Source organism: Nannospalax galili, unplaced genomic scaffold (assembly GCF_000622305.1).
Source record: "Nannospalax galili isolate Female #2095 unplaced genomic scaffold, S.galili_v1.0 scaffold615, whole genome shotgun sequence".
Classification (NCBI taxonomy): domain Eukaryota; kingdom Metazoa; phylum Chordata; class Mammalia; order Rodentia; family Spalacidae; genus Nannospalax; species Nannospalax galili.
In genome coordinates, this window is record NW_008336950.1 from 309,576 (window position 1) to 333,121 (window position 23,546).

At 42.1% G+C, this 23,546-nt stretch overlaps 1 protein-coding gene and 1 non-coding gene across 6 annotated transcripts in view; both read right to left on the minus strand.

Annotated features, from left to right (window-relative positions):
* The window catches only part of Uevld (UEV and lactate/malate dehyrogenase domains), a 57,927-nt gene that overhangs the window by 25,271 nt on the left and 9,110 nt on the right, over positions 1–23,546 (minus strand). For 4 of the 5 annotated variants that reach the window (XR_003849333.1, XM_017797800.2, XM_008831701.3 and 1 more), the window contains exons 2-7: positions 18,518–18,602; positions 15,393–15,458; positions 9,422–9,585; positions 5,216–5,351; positions 3,084–3,202; positions 304–406 (exon numbers count right to left, since the gene is read on the minus strand). Coding sequence is in view for 4 of the 5 variants with exons in the window: in XM_017797800.2 (XP_017653289.1) it covers positions 304–406; positions 3,084–3,202; positions 5,216–5,351; positions 9,422–9,585; positions 15,393–15,458; positions 18,518–18,602 (673 nt within the window). In the remaining variant the exon portion in view is untranslated. The remainder of the gene's footprint in view (positions 1–303; positions 407–3,083; positions 3,203–5,215; positions 5,352–9,421; positions 9,586–15,392; positions 15,459–18,517; positions 18,603–23,546) is intronic. The other variant, XM_029562882.1, reaches the window with a different exon arrangement.
* On the minus strand, positions 6,028–6,154 carry LOC115070133. Its single transcript, XR_003849337.1, has one exon. It is a non-coding gene; the product is annotated as a small nucleolar RNA SNORA32 (small nucleolar RNA).

Sequence of the window (23,546 nt, forward strand, 5' to 3'; positions counted from 1 at the left end):
CCTCAAACTCACAAAGATCTGCCTGCCTCTGCCTCCCAAGTGCTGAGATTAAAGGCATGCACCACCATGCCTGGCTCTAAATAAAATATTTTTAAAAATTAAAAAAAAAAAAAAGTTGTCATCAGACCTTCACTGGTGTGAAGGTACATGGTATAGCGTGCCAAGCCCTCCTCACAACCCCCCCAAGGAAAATGCTATTGTAAAAAGTTCTAGGACCTCCTTCCAAACACCACAAAAATAAAGTATCTAAGACTAAATTGCAAGGGCAAGCAACATAAGCATCTTCCAACAGAAAAATCAAACCTTTGCTGATCTCCACGTTGGGCACATTGAAGATATCGAGGTCCATTGTCCCTTGTTTGGTCCCTTCTGAGAGGTCTAAAAGGACCAACTTGTCTGCAATGCCCTGGGTGGAAAAATCAGAAAAAAAAACAGCATTCCACTGACATAATCAGTTACTCTCATTAAGAAATGAGGGCCAAAGGAGGCCTTGTGCAGTACTGGAAAACAAAGAGTAGCACCACAGCAATGGAGTGTGAGCAAGGTAAATTATGACTCAGAGTGCCGCCCTTTAAGCTTGAGCACTGAACACAGGACCCAAATGGACGCAACTCTGAAGCCAGAATGCGGGTTTCTTTTGATGGAATGAGGTAATAAGGCGACTTGGTGCACTCAGGAGGTATGCCACTGTTCCTGAGTTTAAGTCTGCATTTTACTGCCCTAGCATTCGTTCTGAAACAGTCTGGAATGATTTGGGGATCTACTTTAGCACATCATTCTTAAGTCTACAAGTCAAAACTCACGCCAGGCTTCTCTTTAAACAGACAAACAAACTATACATGTAAGCATAACATATAAGACATATGTTAAGTGTGTGTGCTCATGTGTTTATGCGTGCATGCCATAAATCTAAATCAAATACTGTGGGCATAATGTTTCTGGGGATGAATGCTCTAACAAGCCTTTACAAAATGAGCTTTTGTATACAGCCTGTAAGCAAGTTAATCGTAGGTATGAAAACACTGCAACGCTACCTTTGTTCTGTTTATAGACTCTGTACTCACTTTGTTTAGCATTAACTGACCTGGAAGGAGAATAATGGTATCAATACTACAATGCTTTGTAATTCTGATGTAATTAACCTTCACAAGCTGAGCTGAATGCAGACCTTTACTCATATACCATGGCCCCTATTACCCTCTGTGACTCATTTACACCCAACTCAGATGAATGTCTTCATACATAAGATGTGCAGTTAGATCTAAGACCACCTGCTAAAAGAGGTGATGATGCTGAAAACATGTCCCCCACAAGACATGTGGACAAAGGCTGATGACCTCTGTGTGTGCCTTTGTATGCTACTGGGTCAGTAGGGTCAGAAAAACAACTTCTTCCCTCATAAAACTCTTATCAAAGACTGCTTGCTTCTTTCCCATACTTATTTGATATGTTGTTCAATAAAAAGAAAGTCCTTTGTTAAGATAGAGAACAATGACAAAAACAGTTCTATGAGAACACAACATCTCAGTACAGATCAGGCTTATACTTGGTTAAACGACCTTAAGAGCCAGTTTTTCTTTAATGTGGCACAGCCACAGTTACTATCATGTAGTATTCTCCCCAAAGATCTCACGGAAAATGCTCCACATGCCTGTGAATGGCTCCTGGGCAGTATGGTGAGTTGACCATAAATAACAGCGTGGAAACTCCTAAGAATCTGTAGAAGGCAATGGGAGCCCGTAGGGACAGGGACAAAACATACCAGGGACCTTCCGGACCACCAGCAGAAACACATACTGACTAAGAAAACTACTCTATCTGTTCGCTATGGGCACTGGCAAGCCACTGAACTCAGCCTTTTTATTAGTGGTTATGAGAATAAATATACAGCACAGGCCAGCATATAGGGGTCTTTCCTAACTCACAGCTATTAATTTTATTGTGAACCATACAACAGAAATACAAAGAAAAGCATGAATTCCCATTTTCATTTAGTACACAAAGAGCCAAAGTTTAACAACATTAGTTATGGGAAGCAGGTATCCTCACATGTTGTAGGTATGAGAATAAACTGCTGCAACTGGCATAGGAGACAATTTCAAAGCATTTTAGAAACAAAAATTAATAATTTAATCCATTAATCCTTATTTACAGAAATTATCCTATATATTAGTACCTGTAAAAAAAGTATAATATGTATAAGGATATTCGAGATGAGAAACAATCCAACCCTCATCATGAACAATAATAATCATGAAGCAGCACAACACAGAGCCTGGAGAACAGCTATCCAAGTGTGTATTTTTTTTTTGAGACAGGGTTTCCCTGTAGCCCCAGCTGGCCCGGAACTCACTATGTAGACCAGGCTAGCCTCGAACTCACAAAGATCTGCCTGCCTCTGCCTCCCAAGTGCTGGAATTAAAAGGCATGTGCCACCACCCATAGCCTGAGCTATCCAAGCTTTAATGGATCATCACAGAACATCAGTGAGGCACAATGAATCACCAGAGCTCTACTAAAATGAAGATTTAAACCTAGGATTATGCATTCTTAACACAATCTTAGGGGATGCCAGTGGTGCTGATCTAAAAGCCATGCTTTGAAGCCAGGTGTCATACATGCCTGTAATCCCAGCCCTCAGGAGGATAAGGAAGGAGGAATGTAAGGCCAGGCTGGGCTACATGGCAAGAACCCAACTCTTACTTTGAGTGGTAAGGATCTAAAACACAGGTTTGGATCCACATACACAAATGTGTGTATAAGCAAGTGTGTGTACAAGCTCACGCACGCTTGCATACAAGGAAAATGGAAAAAGGAGGAGGTGAAGGAGGAGGAGGAGAAAACAGTTTAAAAGTACAGATATGCTGGGCATGGTGGTGGACACCTTTAATCCCAGCACTTGGGAGGCCCAGGCAGGCGGATCTCTGTGAGTTCCAGCCAGCTGGGACTACAGGAAGACCCTGTCTCAAAAAAAAAAAAAGAAAACAAAACAAAACAAAAAACCCCAAACAACTAAAACCAAAACAACAACAACAAAACAAATAAAAGTACAGATATTATTTATAGACACTATGTTTACATACCTTTGCTGCAATTGCTAATGTGCAGGCAATACCCAACTCTCCACTTCCAACCACAGTAATTTTATTGGGTGTTTTAGTCTCATGATTTGCCCAGCCCTTTGAATTTATGTCTGAAACACCTATGAAAAAAAAGTAGGTTGTCCTGAGAATTTAAAAGTAATATAAAAAGTCTTCTTAGCATCTTTTAGACTTAGTAAGGTGGCCCATGCCACAATCCCAGCACTTGTGAGGCTGAGGCATGATGTAAGCTCAAGGCTAATCTGGGCCATGCAGTATGACCCTGTCCTGTGCCCTCTTCCCCCACAAAAACAAAAACAAAAACAAATTTCTAGCGTTTTTGTAAAAATACCGAATTTCAAAAACTCAGAGGCATTAAAAAAATTTGTATAGAAAATATGATTCAATTCTACAATAGGCAGTTAAAACAACAACTTGCTAAACAAAGACAAGAAGGCAGGAGTTGTAATTAAGCCAGGCGTGGTGGCTCACTCCAGTGAGATCCTCGTAATCTAGAAGCTAAGGCAGAAACTGGGTTACACAGCAACACCTACTCTAAAGAAAACCAGCAAAAAAATCTGGGCATTGTGGTGCACACCTGCAATCCCAGCGATTAGGGGGTGAAGGCAGGAAGGTCATGGTCATCCTCAACTACATAATGAGTTTAAGGCCAGCCTGAGCTACAGGAGACCCTATCTCACAATAACAACCCTTAACCACCACCACCACCCCAAAAAGAAAAAGAAAAAGAGGAGTCTTAGACTGAGGACCTGAGTTTGGGTCCCCAGTACCCAACAGAAGTCAGGAGCCGCAGAGTGCTAGGTGATAAAGGAGTGGAGACAGGTGCATCTCTGGAACTCACTGGCCAGCCAACCTAGCTGACACCAGTGAGCTCCAGGTTCAAGGAGAGACACTGTCTCAAAAAGTAAGGCTGGGCCAGACAAATGGCTCAGTGGGAAAAGTGCCTGCTGTCAAGCCTGTTTGCAGGGTCCACAGGGTAGAAGAGAACAGACTCCTGCAAAATGTCCTAACCATCTGCAAACCGTGGTACACATGCACCCATACATATATACACACACAAAAAATTAACGAAAACAAAAAAAGGTGTTGGGGGACCCCGCTGCTAAGGTTGCACTCCACCATCCGGATAGCTCTAAGGAGCTCAGCACTATATGGAGGACTCCCTTTCTCAGTGGGGGCTTCCTGCTCTCTGCCTGACCTTATCTGGAAAGTGCCTCCAAGCATGGATGCCTGACCTTATCTGGAACATGACCTTTGGCATAGTTACCTGCAATAAAACTGTCCCCAGGTTTTTTCTATATGATAATTAGGCATTGCCCCATAGCCAGATGATAGGATCCCGCTACCACATGTAAATAAAGCATAGTATGATCACCTATCAGCTGAAGCTTTGGCTACCATCTCCACCCTATATTTTTCCCTGACCCCACTGAATAAATGAGCTGTATCACTGAAGCTGACTCCCAGAAGTTCTTTTCCATTGTGCTCACTGGCCGTCCTGACCCCGTTCGTCGCCTCTGCTCCCTTTGTTCTCATGGGTCGTGACCAACGGCCCATGAGGGGAGGGAGAGACCCACAAAACGGTACACTCAGGTAGCATGTGGAAGGAGGAACTAGATGAATGTAAAAGCCAGAAGAGACGGTTGTGGTATGGAGACGGAGTTTTGGGCATGACTAACTCTGCACTTCTAACTCACAGAAGTTGTGATTATTCGCACAAGACTGGCCAGCAATACTCTGTCATGGAAGGGAAGGGCTCATGGGTCTCACTGCTCCAAGGATTTCTAAGCAGTTAATATTTTTTGTTTGTTTCACTGTTTTTGTTTGTTTTTGAGACAAGACCTCATTATGTAGCCTTAACTGGTCTGAAACTCACTTATACAGACTAGGCTAGCCTTGAGCGCACAGAGATCTGACTGCCTCTGCCTCCCAGGAGCTGGGATTAAAGATGTGCACTACAACGTCCGGCCTATGTAGAAGAATTTTTATAAGCACAGAAATGTATATACACACGCATATACTCATTTACTGAAGTCACATAGCAGAGAGTACAGAATGTTACTGAGAAATCCTAAACTCTTAAGTCTCAAAGGAGTCTGACTGACAATACAAACCTTTGGTGATTTTTGCAATGTAGGCTAGCAAGTCTGCCTGCCGAGCTTCACCAGACGATGCTGTAGAATACAGGGGAAGTTCCTCTTGAAACTTGGCAATCATTTCTTTAATTAATCCAACAATGGCAGATTTAGGCTGTATAATACATGCAAAAGGAAGTTACACAGAACTTTCACTAAGAACACTACTGTTTCCCAGTGTCACAGTTAGCCAAGGTGATCCTTGAACAATCCAACAGTTGGGGGGGCGCGGAGGGTTCAACTTATGTACAGTTCAAAATCTAAGTAAACAACAGCCTCTTCTTCACTACAGCACTTATCTATTTTCATTTTATGCCCACCAGTGCTGGGAACTGAACTCACAGCCTTGTACTTGCTAGGCCAGTACACACTACAGTCCTTACAGTAGTCATACAGCAGTAAAATGCACTACAGTTCACTTTGTGCAGTTTTAGTAGTCTATGTTTGCTTACAGTGTTGCTAAATGCAATGTCCCTTGTATGGTCTTTGTCAGAGTACATTTGTATTTGTGTGTGTGTGTGTGTGTGTGTGTGTGTGTGTGTGAGCTTTTTATTTTTTTGTTGTTTGTCAGGGTTTTTTGTTTGTTTTGTTTTCTTTTAGTATTTTGGACTTACTGCATTTGTTTTTAGAGACAGGGTCTTGCTTTGTAGCCCAGGCTGTCCTAGAATATGCTGTATAGCTCAGGCTGGCTTCAAACTTGTGATTCTGCTATTCGGTCTCTTTAGTACTAAAATAACAGATACTCACTACCACCTCTGGCTTTCCAGGTTTGATAGATTTCAGCTTTAAAAAAATGTTCCCAGTAAGTTGATCGCTGGTAAAGTAGCTCATAGAAAACCTAGTGGGAACTTTTTTTTTTTTAATGGTCATTTCCATAGCAAATGAGAAACTGCATTCCTTTTTTTTCTTTAATATTTTATTTTTATTTTATGTGTATGTGTGTACTGCCTGCAGGTAGGTAAGCGCACCTTTGTCGTGCAGTGCCAACGGAGGACAGAAGAGGCTATCAGATCCCCTGGAACTGGAGTTAAGGACAGTTCAGAGACACCATGTTGGTGCTGGGACTCGAACCCGGGTCCTCTGCAAAAGCAGTCAGTGCTCTTAACCACTGAGCCATCTCTTCAGCCCCAGATTCATATATGTTTTATGACAGCAAATGACTAAGTTCATTATTGTTATTCTATACATTTATGACACACCTAACTTCTTCAAACCTATGTTGTTCAAAAGCCAACTATATTCAATTATTTTCTCAGTTTTCCAAACCACCATATAAATTACATAATATTCTTAACTATTTTAACACTTTTAACTGAAAATTAAAATAAAATTTTATCATAGAGTAACCTCCCTAGAGCCTTCATGGAAAAGGTTCCACATGCTTGGAATACATACAACACAAGGAAAGAGAATGTTAAGTCAACATCTTCCAAATATAGGAAAAACAGGATGAATTCACTTAGTAGCAGAATACAGGGGTTTGAAAACTTTAGAAAAAAAACATTTTTTTTTTTTTTTTTTTTTTTTGAGACAGGGTCTCCCTGTAGCCCCAGCTGTCCTGGAACTCACTATGTAGACCAGGCTGGCCTTGAACTCACCAAGATCTGCCTGCCTCTACCTCCCGAGTGCTGGGATTAAAGGCATACGCCACCACGCCCTGCTAAAAACACACTTTTATTTTGAAATCATTTCAGATGGATAGAAAAGTTGCAAAAAAAAAAAAACCAGACTGGGACTGGAGAGATGGCTCAGTGGTTAAGAGCACTGACTGCTTTTGCAGAGGACCCAGGTTCAATTCCCAACACCCACATGGTGGCTATGAGCCATCCTTAACTCCAGTTCCAGGGGAATCCGAAGCCCTCTTCTGACCTCCGAGGTGATGCATGACACGGGTGCACTCACATACATGCAGGCAATATGCTCATACACATAAAATAAAAAAATAAACAAAATATTAAAGAACAAAAAAAAAAACACAGACCAAGATGAGTCAGATAGCACCATTTATCCCATATGCTTTCTTAAGTCTTTTTCCTAAAACAAAGGGTAAAGATAAAATGTAGACAGAACCCCCTTATCCCTGAGACCTTTTCCTTATGAAAGAAACAAGGGGGGGAGCTTAGCAGTGAATGGCACTGGCTGCTCTTGCAGAGGACCCAGGCTGGGTTCCTAGCACCCACAGAGCAGCCCACAATCACCTGTAACTCCAGTTCCAGAGCATCTGAGACCATCTTCTGGCCTCTAAGGGCATCAGCTATGCATGTGGTACACATACATACATGCAGGCAAACACTCATACACATAATAATCTAAAAACAGAAAAAGGGAGATTAAAAAAAATTTTTAAATATTCTTTTGCACAGCCATTATGAAATCAGAAATATAACCAATCTGGTATTGTCTTCTTTTAACTTGCTAACATCCTAGGTGAAATTCACACAAACAAGTGTGAAACTGCCAAATATAAGAAAATCTAGGGACTGGAGAGATGGCTCAGTGGTTAAGAACATTGGCTGTTCTTACAGAAGGCCCAGGTTCGAATCCCAGCACCCACATGACAATTAACAACTGTCTGTGACTCCAGTTCCAGGGGATCCAATGGCCTCTTCTGTCTTCCATGGCCATTGCACGACTCAGGTACTCTTACATACATGCAGGCAGTACATGCATACAATTTTTTAAAGAGGAAAAACTAGAGAGGGGCTGGAGAGATAGTTCAGTGGTTAAGAATCCTTACTGCTCTTCTGGAGGACCTGGGTTTGGTTCCCAGCACCCACATGGTGGCTAACAACCACTCGGGCAATCCAATGCCCTATTCTGGCATCTATGGGCATTACATGAATGTACTATACTTACATCCATGCAGGCAAAACACTCATATTCACAAAAAATAAATGTAAAAGAAAGAAAATTGGGGATTAGAGAGATGGCTTAGTGGTTAAGAACACTTCTTACTCTTCCAGAGGACCTTGGTTCGAATCCCAGCACCCATATGGCAGCTAATAACTGCCTGCAACTCCAGTTCTAGGGAATCCTCTTCTGGCCTCTGTGGGGCACTGCACACACAGTACACTTACATACCTGCAGGCAAAACACTCATACACATAAAATAAAAATAATAGGTAAAAAGAAAAAATGAAAGAAGGAAAATCTAGAGTAAGGTGTGGTGGCATATGTCGTTAATCCCATCATTCTCTGAGGCAGAGGCAGATCTCTGTGTGTCCTAGCAAGCCAAAGCTACACAGTGAGAACCTATCTCAACAAACAAAACAAGTATGAAAAGAGCACTCTGAGCACGTTTGTATGCATTCAACACCATAATCAGAAGAAAGTACTATGCTCTCTTCAAACACGGGCCTTCCAAAAGCAGTCTACCATCCCCTGCCTAGATGACCTCCAGATTCTTTCTATGGCCAAACTTCCATGCAATTATATTACATGACTGTAATGCCAACCATAAGTGGAACTATGGTACTACAGTATTTTTAAAGAGGTCAATTTAAATAACATCTTTTAAAGACAAGTTTAGCTTATAATAAACAGGCTCATAATAGTAAAAAGAAATCAATGCTGTCTAAATACTGTACAACCTTAACTAAATATGGCGTTACCACTGAGCATTGCAAACAAAACTATGAAGAGAGATGACAAAGAAAACCAAAGAGAAGAAACAGAACACAGAGATTCCCACAACAGGACACAGATGTCAAATTATAGTCTGAAGGTAATTTTAAAAAAGCAGAATAGGGGCTGAGGTAGCTCAGCAGTTAAGAGCTGCTCTTGCAGATGGCTGAATTTGGTTCCCAGCACCCACATGGCAGCTAAAAACCATCCGTAACTCCAGTTTCAGGGGGTCCGATGCCCTCTTCTGGCCTCCACAGGCACCAGGCACACATGTGGTGCAGTTACATAGATAAAAACGAGAGAATGGTAATGGCTAAGAGCATAGGTAATTCAAAAGGAAGATTGGTTGGGGGATGGTCCAGTGGGTAAAGTGCCTGATTGCAAGCATGGGGACCCGCGAATGAAGCCCCAGCAAGCACATAAAAGCTAATTTCAAATTACTATTCAAGGCTGTATGATGAATACAGCCAAAAGATAATCCAACGTATGTACCTGTACTATCAAGATCAAAAGCTAATATTCAGAAAACAAAAAATTAAAGAAAATCCAAGTCAACCTTACATGGCTCCAGTTTTGGAGATAGGGCAAGTATATTCTGCCTTTGGCATCCACATGTTTTCCAACTGAGATTTCCATATTTGCAGTTGGCTTCAAGAAGCAAATGGGGGGAGCAAAAGGGTGGGAATCCAAAATCCAGAAACGGATTGGTATGTTGTATGTGTTACCTATATGAGAGAAAATAAGCACATTTCACAATCAGGAAGTATATACCTGATATTTATGAGACAACTAGATAGCACTTTAAGAACCAGGTAGCTGGGCATGGTGGTACAATCCTATAACTCTTCTGACCAAGGAGGCTAAGGTAGAAGGATCACAGGTTTGAGGCCAGTCTGGACAACAACAAGACTTGCCTCAGGGCTGGAGAAATGGCTCAGTGATTAAGAGTGCATATTGTTCTTCCAGAGGAACTGAGTTCAGTTCCTTGTCAGGCCCCTCACAATTGTCATTTCTGGCCTCTGAGGGCATGGCACTCACATGCACATACCAATATGCACATAATTAAAATAAAATAAAATCTTTTAAAAAATGATTACCCTGTCTCAAAATAAAAAAGGGCTTGAGATGTAGCACAATAGTAAATCATTTGCATATATGTGAGGCCCTAGATCTAATCCCAAGTACTGCAATAAAAGAAGAAAAAGTGAGTGGCTAAGGTCACATATGAAGGATTAATGTAAATCAAGGCCTGTTTTTCATACTTACTTGACATTGGAACTAGGTTCTTATCACGGCACCAGCATAACATATTGAAAAACTAAGACAGTAGTCAGCTTATCCAGATCAGTCCAAAAAAAGTTCACCTGTACCAGAAGTGTGGGACACAGCATCTTTTCTATCCATTTTCTTTGCTCAACCTGGACGGAGATACTGTGCCTTCCTTCCTGTTTACATTTATTCCATGTTGAAAGTACTTCCCCAGCTTACTTATCTACTGCATGGTAAATTTCTACTGAGGATTATTTCTCATCTATTTTTAAATATTCTATTTATTATTTTTATATATATGAGTGTATTGCCTGCATGTGTGTTAAGTGTACCTGTGTCATGTAATACCCGTGGAGGTCAGAAGGTGTGGATCCCCTGGAACTGGAGTTAAGGATGGTTGTTAGCTGCCATGTGTGTCCTCTGCAAGAGCAGCCAGTGCTCTTAATGCTGAGCCATCTCTCCAGCTCCCTCCCTCAGTTATTTATATATCCCCAGCACCAAGTACACTGCCTGCCATGCTGGCTGCTGAATAAATCTCTCATATAAGAAAAAATAAACAAGCAAATGAAAAGGGAACGAATGAATCAAGTGCAGTTTTGATATCTGCCCCAAGGAGCTTACTGATTAGACTATAAACACACAGGTGAGTCAGACAGAACTAGAAGTGAGAACAAGGCCCCTTTTCTAGGGACCCTTAAATCTTAGTGTACGTCAGAATGACGAAGAACCTGACAAACATGCAGGTGCCTGGGGCTGAGCTGTCAAGCCTGAGCTTTAGTGGGATGCTTTAGTGGGACGTAGGATAGGGCCAACCCCCCCACATGAACTGTCTCACACCCATCTGCAGAGGCCACCCTGTGGGGGACCCCACCCTGTGACGGTAGATGGGAGCTCAGAGTGACGACTCTGGGGGCTGGCGGGTCTAGTAACAAACAAGTCCACTTTATTAAGAGCCTAACAGGTTTTTATACTGAAGAGAAACTAGCAGTTACATATGGCTCTTGCAGTTCCATACAAAGCATCAGAACATTTTTAGATTTATAACAGGAATGGTAAGTTTTAGCTGGTGCAAGCTAAGGCAATGAAATAGCAGGATGTTTATACCTTACTCAGGACTATTGTCTGGTGATGTATTGATCGAGATGTTTAATCTCTCAGGACACGAAAGTTAAGATGCCTTTCTTAGAACCAGGAACACAGCCTTTTTGATCTGGCCAACTTCCTCTACTAATCATGCAGCAGCTCCACAGGTCAGGGTCCTGAGACTCTGTGTTTAGGGTTTCACCCATAAGCAGAGGTTATGGTTTGATCTCAGGTCTCAGGTTCTACTCATTCAAAGACAGGTCATCCCAACTGCCAACACCTACCCACATAGACACGCCAGAAGACTGTGATGCACATGGTGTGGAAACACCATCTTTGAGAAGCACTTCAGTATTCTTTTCAGAAAAGGAAGCAGCCTTACTACAACAGGTCAAAGAATGACTTAATGGGTCTAGCCTAGGGGTAGATCACTTGCCTAAGATGTGTGAGGCCCTGGGTTCAATCATCAGCGCTACAATAAAATAAATTACTTGAGAAGGGTGAGCTAGGAACCTGACTCTATCTTCTTCCATTTTACAAAATTATTTTATTTAGGGGCTGGACAGATGGCTCAGTGGTTAAGAGCACTGGCTGCTCTTGCAAAGGACCCCGGTTTGATTCCCATCACCCATATGGAAGCTAACAATCGTTGGTTATTCCAGTTCCAGGGTAATCTGATGCCTTCTTCTGACCTCTGCAGGCACTGCATGACACAGGCGCACTTACACACATGCAGGCAATACACTCATACATATAAAATATTGTAAAAATTTATTTTATGTGCATGAGCATTCTGTCTGTATGTAAGTGCACCTGTGTGTGCAATGCCTAAGGAGGTCAAAAAGGTGTCAGATCCCCTGGAACTGGAATGACGATTGTTAACCGTCACGTGGGTGCTAGGAACTGAACCTTGGACCTCTGCAAGAGCAGTCAGTGCTTGTAACCACTGAGTTATCTCTCCAGCCCTGCTCTTCCAATTTTAACTATGTAGGTCATACCTACCAAGAATCAAAATCTCTGCCTTGGTTGCCAGGAAGCCCACACCTAAATCCAATTTAATCGAAAACTGAACTTTGACTAAAAATCAAAAAATGACCTTAAACACCCTATCATTAATACTTACTCCTGTTCTCATGGTCTAATTATGTTTATCTTTTTTAAACTTTATTTTTATTTCATATCTATGAGTGTTTTGCCTGTACCCATGTCATACAATGCCTGAGGAGGCCAGACAAGGGTGTCGGATCCCCTGTATCTGGAGTTACAGATGGTTGTTAGCTGCCATATGGATGCTGGGAACTGAGCCTGGGTCCTCTGCAAGCACATCAATGCTCTTAACAGTCAAGCCATATCTCTAGTTCCGTATTTGTCTTAAAAAGATTTTTAAATTACACGTGTGTATCCATGTGGGTTTGTGCACAAGTGCAGTGCCCATGGAGACCAGAGGCGTCCATCCCTGGAGATGGAGTTACAGGTAGACTGTGAGGTGCCTGGCGTGGGTGCGGGAACTGAACTTAGGCCAAGGGCAGAAAGCCCTTGACCACTAAGCCATTTCTCCAGCCCACAGTGTATATGCCTTTTGCTCGTTTTAAGAATATGTTGCTCAGGACAAGGATGCCTAGCTCTACACCTTACTAGCTGTATGACTTTAGGCAAGTTACTTGTCTCTGCCTCAGTTTCTTTCTCTATAAAATGAGAATAATAGTTCCTATTTCATAGCATTGTTGTGAAGAAAATAATGTGTATAAAATGCTTACGACAGCACACAGCATGGTAAATACTATGAGTTGGACTTTTAAACCCATTTGGAAACAAGTTAGATGTAAACAACAATTCTCTTTTTCACGGCAATCTTTTTCTCCCTGAGGAAACTCTCCACGGAGAGCTTTCTTTTTTCCACTTTGCTTCCTCCCCAATGAGCAAAACAATACTTAGCCATGTCTACACACTACAAACATGTAAGGTACTTTGGCTACACCCTGATGCTTCTGATTGACGGCAATAAGTCTAGACAGTTTTTTAAAGCTTCCCTGGTAATATTCAACTAGGACTGAAATCAGCATGCTACAGAAATGTTTCTGATACCAGGAACCTACTGATTTATATTGTCCTTTCTTAGAACCATTCCCCTCTGGTTTTCCCTAAGTTTTACTATTTGAGCATGAGCATACCTCGCTCTGTTGGCCCACAGAAAACTATGATTATAAAATTATATAATAATAGATCAGAAAGCACCAAGGCACATCATCGTATTCCTCCTGGCTAATAGTGATATGTTCTGGGCCAGGGTTTTTCAATAACTGGTCATGAAATGTATAAGACTCTGGGTTTTATTTCTAATACTGAAAAACAAAAGTATTACAAATCACATTATTATTTTGGAGAAGACTTAGCAGGAGACTCAATGGCGTATGGTGTATGACAGGCAGAGTATCAATGAAGGGCATGGTACTGATAGCATTACGATAACCCTTTCTTGGACTGGGGTGTGGTTTGTAGCACAGTGGTAGAGTGTTTGCCTAGCACATGGGAAGTTTGGGATTTGAACCCTAGCTTTGTAGGATATCTTAATATCTAGTAAGCACTGATTAAAATGTATAAGCTCGGGGCTGGAGAGACGGCTCAGCAGTTAAGAGCACTGACTGCTCTTGTAGAGGACCCAGGTTTGATTCCCAGCACCCACATGGCGTCTACGAACCATCCTTAACGCCAGTTCCAGGGGAATCCAAAGCCCTCTTCTGATCTCCGTGGCATTGCACGACACGGGTACATTCACATACATGCAGGCAATATGCTCATACACATAAAATAAAATATTAAAAAGAAACATGAATCTGTTATAAAAAGTTAAAATGGATGGCTATAAAATTTTTAGGTTCACTGTTGAATTAATACAGTGATACAATATTGAACTCAGTATAAACCCTGTAAGACATAAAGTTGAATGATTTTTTAACCTTTAAAAAAAAAGGATCTCCTTTTCATTTTAAAATATACTATTTTGGGCTAGGTGTGGTGGCTCACGCCTTTAATCCCAGCACTTGGGAGGCAGAGGCAGGCAGATCTTTGTGAGTTTGAGGCCAGCCTGGTCTACATAGTGAGTTCCAGAACAGCTGGGGCTACAAGGAGACCCTGTCTCAAAACAAAACAAAACAAAACCAACCCCCCCCCCAAATACTGTTTCTTATAGAAAGACTCATCATTTTTGCTACTAACACTGAGATGTTGGAGCATGCATCTCTAATCTGTATGTATCTATTACTAGTCATAATGGATTGAACTTGGATCCTTGGTGCCTGTATATGTCTATAAAGTCATTGGGTAGATTTCAATGGCAATGTTTATCACCTCTACTAATTAACATGAAGTGAATTTTTATGCTTCCTCCTCAAATACAACCCATTTTCTTAATTTGTTGATTTTTCTGTGTGTATCTCACAGAACCTCCCAAACCATCTTATTCATCTATACACACACATCCCACATGGCACCCTCCCATAGCCTCCCCCACACCACTACAGCCCTTATACTCTGTCAAAGGTTGACTAGTTCCAGGGGACTATGAGCATCTCTCAAAATGTTCTGTACCTGTGGTGAATCACCTGTCGTGGAGACCACGTGAGATGGACTTGAACTAGTGTCCAGTCTACAAAGAGGAGGGTCAAAACAGAGGAAATATTTCTTCCATGCTTCCATGCAAAGCCAGCCATGGTCAAGCAGGACCTTTGCCTTCTCTTCAAGCCAACTGTACGGCCTTAACACCCAAAAGGAAAGTGTAACCAAAGATTAAAGGGGCCAATATAATTTTTTTAAGAGTCCGTATGTATAGCTAAAGGCTACATAACAAGCAACAATGCCAGATAGGAGATACCTTCTTTTGAGTTGTTGGCCAGGGTAGCCCAAGGGACTCCCAGATAAATTATTTTTTAAAAAAGAATATAAGTTCAGCCGGGTGTGGTGGTGCACGCCTTTAATCCCAGCACTCAGGAGGCAGAGGCAGGTGGATCTCTGTGAGTCCGAGGCCAGCCTGGTCTACATAGTGAGTTCCAGGACAGCTGGGGCTACAGGGAGACCCTGTCTCAAAAAGACCAAAACAACAACAACAAAAAAGAAAATAAGTTCTTACTAAATGAGCTGCTCTTTTAGAAAACTCCCACATTTTCTCAACTTCCATACTTACCCTGATACATCACAGGAATAGTACCAGTAAAATTCAGCAGGTCTTTCTGGGAACTATCTTTAAAAACTAGAAGGAAGAAAAAGTTTCAAAATGTTCATTAGAAGTAGAAAGAAAAAGTCCACACATATACACACACACATATACTTCACAATGTCTAAATACCAAGATCTCAGTACACATGTCAACGAGAGAATTCACTTGATGCTACTTACTTAGAAAGTAGTGAGGGTCAATGAGGTGGGTCATAGGTAAAGGTGCTTGCTACTAAGTCTGATGACTTGAGCTCAATTCCTGGGACTCAAATGGTAGAAGGAGAGAACTGACTCCTACAGGTTATCCTCTGACCTCCACACACACGCTGTGGCATGTGTAGACACACACACACACACACACATACACACACACACACACTCACACTCTCTTTAAAAATTTAAAATTAGAAAAAGAAAAGCTGGGCATAGTGGCATTGCCTTTAATCCCAGTACTTGGGAGGCGGAAGCAGGCCAATCTCTGTGAGATCAAGGCCAGCCTGGTCTACATAGCGAGTTCCAGGCCAAATGAAGGCTACAGAGTGACCCTGTCGCAAAAAGACAAAAAAAAAAAAAAAAAAAAAAAAAAAAAAAGAAAAAAAGGTGAAAGGACAGAAAACTTGAACCCTGAAATCCCAAGTGTGAAGCCTACCTTCCCCTCTTAAGAGGGGTGTGACTTGCTAGGCACGGTGGCCCAGCACTTGGGAGGCTAAGGCAGGAGGCCTGCCCTGACTTCAAGACCAGTACATGCTACATGAGCATCAGGCCAGCCTGGGGTACATAGTGATCCCATCTCAAAAATGCAAAAGGCTGGGGTGTAGCTCAGTTGGTGGGGTGCTTGCCTAGCATGCATGAGGCTCTGGGCTAATCCCCAGCACTACATAAAACTGGGAGTGGTGCTGCATGCCTTCAATCACAGCACCACAGCACCGAGGAAGGGGAAGCAGAAAAGGGTCCGAAGTTCAAGGCCAGCCTTAAGTTACATAAGCAAGCCTGAGGCAAGCCTAGGCTACTTGAGACTGTCTTTAAAACAGCAGTAACAATTAAAATATTTTTAAAGGCATATAACTCAGCTATTTTACTCTTAATTTTGCTTCATCATCCATAAAGCAAAGATAACTGCCTCACAAAGCTGCATAGGATCATATGAAATGTGAAAAGCTTCACTGAAAGTCAAGTACCGTCCAGGTGCATAGTTCAAGCCTATAATTCCAGAACCTGGGAAGTAGAGGCAGAGGAGGGTTTGCCAACCTGATCTACATGGTGAGACCATGTCTCAGAAACCAAAAATCTAGGGGCTGGAAGAATGGCTCAGCAGTTAAGAGCCCTGGCTGCTCCTGCAGAAGACCCAAGTTTGGTTCCCAGCACCCACATGGAGGCTAACAACCATCCACAACTCCGTTCCCAAAGTATCTGACACCCTCTTCTGACCTCAGCAGGCACACACAGGTGTACTTACATACATACAGGCAAAATAATCATACACATAAAATAAATAGATAATACCAAAAAAACTATAAAATAAAACATAAAATAAAATGGAAGTAAATATTACATATTTTGGGGACATCAGTAATTACCACATTTAACAAACAATTATAATCACTTCTATAATCATAAAAAATGTTTGCTGTATTTTTTAAGCAGTAATTTGGAAATTATAAATAAAAATATATAAAAGTATAATTATAAATAATTTGGAAAGAGCAATTATTTTCTTCTTCTCTCTCTGTCTCTTTAAGACAGGGTTTCACTATGTAGTCCTGGCTGGCCTGGAACTCGCTATGCAGACCAGTCTTGTCTGGAAATCACAGATCTGCTTGCCTCTGCCTCCCAAGTGCTGACATTAAAGATGTACCATGAGTGGCTTTTTTTGAAGTTATTTCTATTTATGTATATATGTGTGTGAGTGTATGCCAGAAGCGTAGGAGAGCCCAAGGTGACTGGAAGGTGTCTGACCCCCTGGAGCAGAGGCAGTTGGTGCTGGGATCCCAACTCAGGCCTCTATAAGAGCTGAAAGCATTCTTCAATTTGAGACAGGGTTTCCCCGTAGCCACAGTTGGGAGAACACTTGGGTTGGATTCAGAAACTTGCACATGCTAGACCAACAGTATACCACTGAACTACATTCCTAGCCCCAGCATTTGTTTTTTTAAAAAAATATTTTCTCCTCAATTATGTATGTGTGCACATGAGTGCAGATGTTTGCAGAGACCAGAGATGTTGGATCCCCTGGACGAAGTCCAGGGATTAAAGGCACGCATTACCACACTGGGTTTGCCCCCAGCATTTCAAATGGGATAGAGTAGAAAAATGCCAGAATCAGTATAGTATTTTAGTTGTGTGTATACAGAGTTATGATATAAAATAAAGTTTTTCCCCTGGTGTGTGCATGTTGTGTGTATGCATGTACATATGCACAGTCACATGTATGTGGGCGCAGATGTGTGCACATGCAATTGGAAGCAAGAGGCTGATGTCAGGTCTCTCAATCGCTCTCCACCTTATTTACTGACGTAGAGAGACTCTTGCAGAACCAGGAGCTTGCCTATTCAGATAGTGTCGGACTAACCTAGTCAGAGAATTTTTCCCAGCTGTAGTCAGATGGAGGATTGAACACAGAACAGTTACAACATAGCACAGCACAGCACAGAATCACACAATACAAACACAGTGCTGTTGTCTTTGAAGTTGAAGAATATAAAGAGCTGAGAACTGCACGCAGCCGCTATACACATAAAGGCAAGGGGGCTCCCCCAGAACTCCCTGGAGGGAACACAAAGACATCCTGACTTTAGCCCCTTCAAACTTGTAAGCTATGAAAACTTGTGTTGGAATTCTAGTCTACAAAATTGTAAGACAACACATTTGTGTTTTTGTAAGACACTGCCTTTATGGTAATTTGTTACAACAGCAAAAGAATACTAACAGAAAATATACTATATTTTATTAACTTAAATTTCCTCAGAAACTATGTCACAGGTAGCTAAAAACCTGAGATAAAAGAGAAAAGAAAAATTATGAGTTTGAAGTTCTTTAAGGTCACAAAATGAATAATCCAAATGATACAGGAAGGGCACGAGGTGTTGTTCTTACCATAGGTGTCCACAGAGTATCTGAAGTGTGGGAAAAATGTATTTACATTCTTCAGTTCTTCTATGGTAAGATCCCTGAACTTGTACTGCAAAAGAAAATGAACAGAGAATGAAAATAAGTTATGAGCAGACAACGACAGGAACACCCCACTGAGCATCTGCTGTGCCGGACCCTGGAGCGTGAACAAGTCCATGACAATTACAAATATCAGCAGTATTTGGCTGTTTATTTATTGATTTGAGACAGTCTCACTTTTGAATTCAGGTTAGCCTCAAACTCATCTTCCTGCTTCATCCTCCTAAATGCTAAGATAAAGGTATGCATGCCCAAGCCTTTGTGGTTCAACCTTTTAAACCAAGGACCTAGGGGTAAGTAGGACTTATGACTGTTGTTTTACAGAAGAAAATAAATTTAGAGAATCCTTGCAATCTGCTAAGTCAGATATCAAGTAAAGCAGTGACACCGAAGCTCATCCACAGGCCGTGGGCTTCATGAACTAAATCAAACTGCTCCATAGTCCTGGAAGTGTAAACACAGTGCAGGGCGACTCCTTCACTATTCAAGGACCAATTCTCTTTAAAAAATTTTTTAAATGTATTTAATTTATTAAATGTGTATGAGTCTTTTATCTGCATGTAAGTGCACCATACGCATGCAAAGCCCACAGAGGCTAGAAGAGGTGTCAGGCCCCCCGGAACTTGGTTACCAACAGTCATCAGTCACTATATGGGTACTGGGGGCTGAACTCAGATCATCTGTAACAGCCGCCAGTGCTTTTCATCTCTCCAACCCCCAATTCTCTCATTTAAAAAAAATTCCTTCAATTACTTTTTTATGTTATGTACATGTATGGGTGTGGATGCTCATGTGGAGGTCAGAGGACAAGGTGTGGGAGTCAGTTCTCTTCTACCATGTGAGCTCTGGGAATCAAACTCAGGTCGTGGGACTTGACAGCAGGCACCTTTACCTCCTGAGCCAGCCTGCTGGCCCTAACTCTCTTCTCTGAATGCTCCTTCACTCAAGGCACCTTGACTTTCCCCTCCCACTTCCTAGTCCTGCAGGGGGGCTTCTAAGGCAAGAGAACTACATGCAAGCACTTGCTGCAGGGGCACTGCTGCCTCCTCACACTATTTTAGTGGCCCTACAGACAAAGTTATTTGACTTCTTTCAATTTATATTATCTGCAAACAGAATAATACCTACTCCCTAGACCTGTGATGAGGAATAAATGAAAGGGGGAAGTCTATAATATCTGGAAAGACAATAAAGTACATAGAGATCAATTCCTCAAGGCATAAAACAGGCTGAAACTAACACTGTTGAAACCAATTCACTGGAAAGCTGTGGTAAGTGAGAAGATAGCTTGTGCTTACAGATCTGAATATTGTTTTTAGTATTTTATGTGTATGAGTACATTGCCTGCATGTAAGTGTACCTGTGTTGTGTAATGCCTGAGGAGGTCAGAAGAGGACATCAGATCCCCTGGAACTGGATTTACAGATGGCTGTTAGTGGTTGTGTAGGTGCTGAGAATCAAACCTAAGTCATCTGCAAGAATAGCAGTGCTCTTAACTGATGAGCCATCTCTCCAACCCCTGGATCTGAATATTGCTAAAACAACAGTATTTCCCAAAAGATTCAACACAATCCCTATTGTGTTTTCATCTGAGTTTATTTTTTAAATATTTATTATTTTTATTTTATGTGTATGAGTGTATTGCCTGCATGTATTTGAGTGCACCTGTCTCGTGCAATGCCCAAGGAGGTCAGAAGAGGATGTCATATTCCCCTGGAACTGGAGTTAGATGGTTGTTAGGTGCCATGTGGGTGCCGGGAATCGAACCCGGGTCCTCTGCAAGAGCACTCAGTGCTCTTAACCACTGAGCCATCTCTCCAGCCCCCTCGGCTGAGTTTTTAAAATAAAAATCTGAGGGGCTAGAGAGATGGCTCAGCGGTTAAGAACACTGACTGTTCTTGCAGAAGACCCAGGTTCAAATCCCAGTACCCACATGGCAGCTGATAGCTGTCCGTAACTCCAGTCCCAGGGGATCCGACAGCCTCTTCTGACCTCTGAGGGCACTGCACAACACAGGTACATTTACCTACATGTATGCAATACACACATATACATAAAAAATAAAAATTTAAAAACTTTAAAAATCGCAGAGTCTTAAAATTGCCAAAATGATCCTGGAAAAGGCCAAAAAGGTTGGCCAAGTCAAAGGTTAGTCAAGATAGAACCATCATCAAAACGAGATGGCAGAAGTGTTGGAGAGGGCATGGAGAAGCCACAACTCGCACATAGCACTGCCAGTGGTGAGATGGCACAGATACTTTGGAAAACAGGCTCAACAGTTACCCAAAGACCTAGCAATTTCACTCCTAGGTGTATACTGAGCACAATGGAGGCAGTTTCTGCAGGAAAACGTCCTATATAATTGTTCCTAGCAGCAAAAAGCATAATGTCCTTCACCTGATGAATTCATCAGATGAATATTCATATCTATAAGTGGAAGGTTCAGCCACTTAAATGAATAATACAGGGGCCATCAGGATGCTCAGCAGGGAAAGGTGCTTGTTGCCAAGACTGATGGCCTGAGTTTGATTCCCAGAATCCATAGGGTGGAAGCAGAGAATCAACTCCTCTAAGTTGTCCTCTGACCACATGCACATACACCCACACCCACACTCAATAAATAAACTAAAAAGTAAAAGCTTTTGAAACAGGATCTCACTATGTTAGCTGTGGTTGGCCTGGAACTCGTTCTATAGAACAGGCTGGCCTTGAAGTCATAGGAATCTGCCTGCCTCTGCCTCCGGAGTGCTGTGCTAAAGGCTGAACCACCATACCCAAAAATAGCAATTAAAAAAAATTTAAAAGAATGATACAGAGATGGCTCAGCAGTTAAGAGCACTGGCTGCTCTTGCAGAGGACCCAGGTTCAGTTCCAGCACTCACATGGCGGGTAACAACCATCCGTAACTCCAGTTCCAGGGGATCTGACACCCTCTTCTGACTTCAGTGGGTATTGCATGACATGGGTACACTTACATACATGAAGGCAAAACACTCGCGCACATAAAATAAGTGACTTTTTTTTAAAAGGGAACGACACAGATGAAGGTTACAGCTCAGTGGTAGAATGGCTGCCTAGTATGTACACACACCACACACACACACACACACACCACACCTACACACACACACTGCACACACACACCACACACACCGCACAGACACCGCACACCCCACACACCGCACACACACACACACACCACACACACACACCGCACGCACACACACACCACACACACACCGCACACACCACACACACAGCACACACCGCGCACACACACACACACACACACCACACACACACACAAATTAGCAACATTTGAAAATCAGAAACATTTGAGAAATTTTCTAAATAATACAAACAAAAGTTTCTGTGTATATATTGGCATATGCAGTAATTATTTTGAGGACTAATAAACGCTGGTAAACCAACTCACTTATAAACTACAACAGCACTTGTTCAACAAAGCTTTCTGCCATGAGACAAATTATCCACACATACTGTCCAAACAGCCAAAAGCAAAAACTATTAAGAACTAAAATGTGGCTAGCATGACAGAGAAACCCAACTGAAACTTCTCTAGACTTGGTTAAGCAGCCATGTGTGGTCAGTGGCTGCTGTACTAGACAGCATGGACCTACCACCTCTCCAGTACCAGTACATCTGAGGACTCCGCCTGCACCCCTCAACTGGTATTTGTTCCTTTCTCTCGCCATTTTTATTCCATATGTGCACTGCTAAACAACACACTGCTCACATAGTTTTCTGTCGGGAGCCATGCTTGCCATAAGCATTGAAATTAGGAGAGTGTCACTTTAAGAGCTTCTGAGCTCTCTGCTTCAGCGGTCAGAGCTGACAGGCTGTACCTGGATGATAAATCAGGACTTCTAGAAAGTTAGTTTCAGTTGGCCTTCCTGCTGTCTCTATAGTAACCCTTTTGTTTCTGTTGGGAAGATTCACCTAGGTAACCCAAACTCCGGGCTGGATAAAAAGGACCTGTGGGACCCCTCAGTAGATTCTTCCTGATTTTTCCTTCTAGAGAGCGCTCTCCTCTCTGTACCTGCTGTCCCTTTAATAAATTCCTCGCATAACTTCAGACGTATGCCTGAGTGTCCTTTTTGTTGAACACCCAAGCCTGGTGGGCTTGGGGGGCGTTCGACAGTTTTCCTCAGTTGGCTGTATCAGAATGCAGTTTTGTATAGAGGCTCTCATCTCTGTGTTTCTGATTCATCTGTATTGATGCATGCTATAAATGCAGTTCACTCACTTTGCTATTTAAATGTTTCCAATTTCTAGACAACAAATCATCCCTTCCCCTGTCAAAGACAATTTGGACTGTCTCTAATATTTAATTATTACAAACAATTCAGCTATAAACATTCTTTCACCAGGGCACTGGGGCACACACCTGTAATCCTAGCACTTGGGAGGAGAGGCAGAAGAGCACCTCAAATTCAAGGTCAGCCTTGTAAATGCAGTGTGCTTCAGGCGAGCCAGGACTACCCACATTTCAGTCCACTGGGAAGTATGCTGGCATTCGTGAAGGACAGTTTTGACTTTCTCCCCATATGGATAGAGGCGTGTCATTGTGTTTCCTTCTCCATAGTTACTGGCCATGCTGCTTGTTTTCTTTCTTCAAACACTGACTTATTGTATGTATATGGGAGAGGGCATACCTGTCAGTGGTCAGAGGACAACCTGTGGGAGCCAGTTTTCTCCTTCCACCACACAGGTCCTAGGGATTGAAGTCAGGTCATGAGGACCACAGCAAGCACCTTTACCACTGAGCCATTTCACTGGCCCATGATTGTTGTTTTATAGTGCCTTCCTAAACGTGAATATGTTTTTAAGTCCTTCACTGCTTCTGATTAATATATATATTTTTAAATTATTTAATAACCACATGATTAGAAGCATTTCATTACAGCATTAACATATTCAATAACAATTTCCA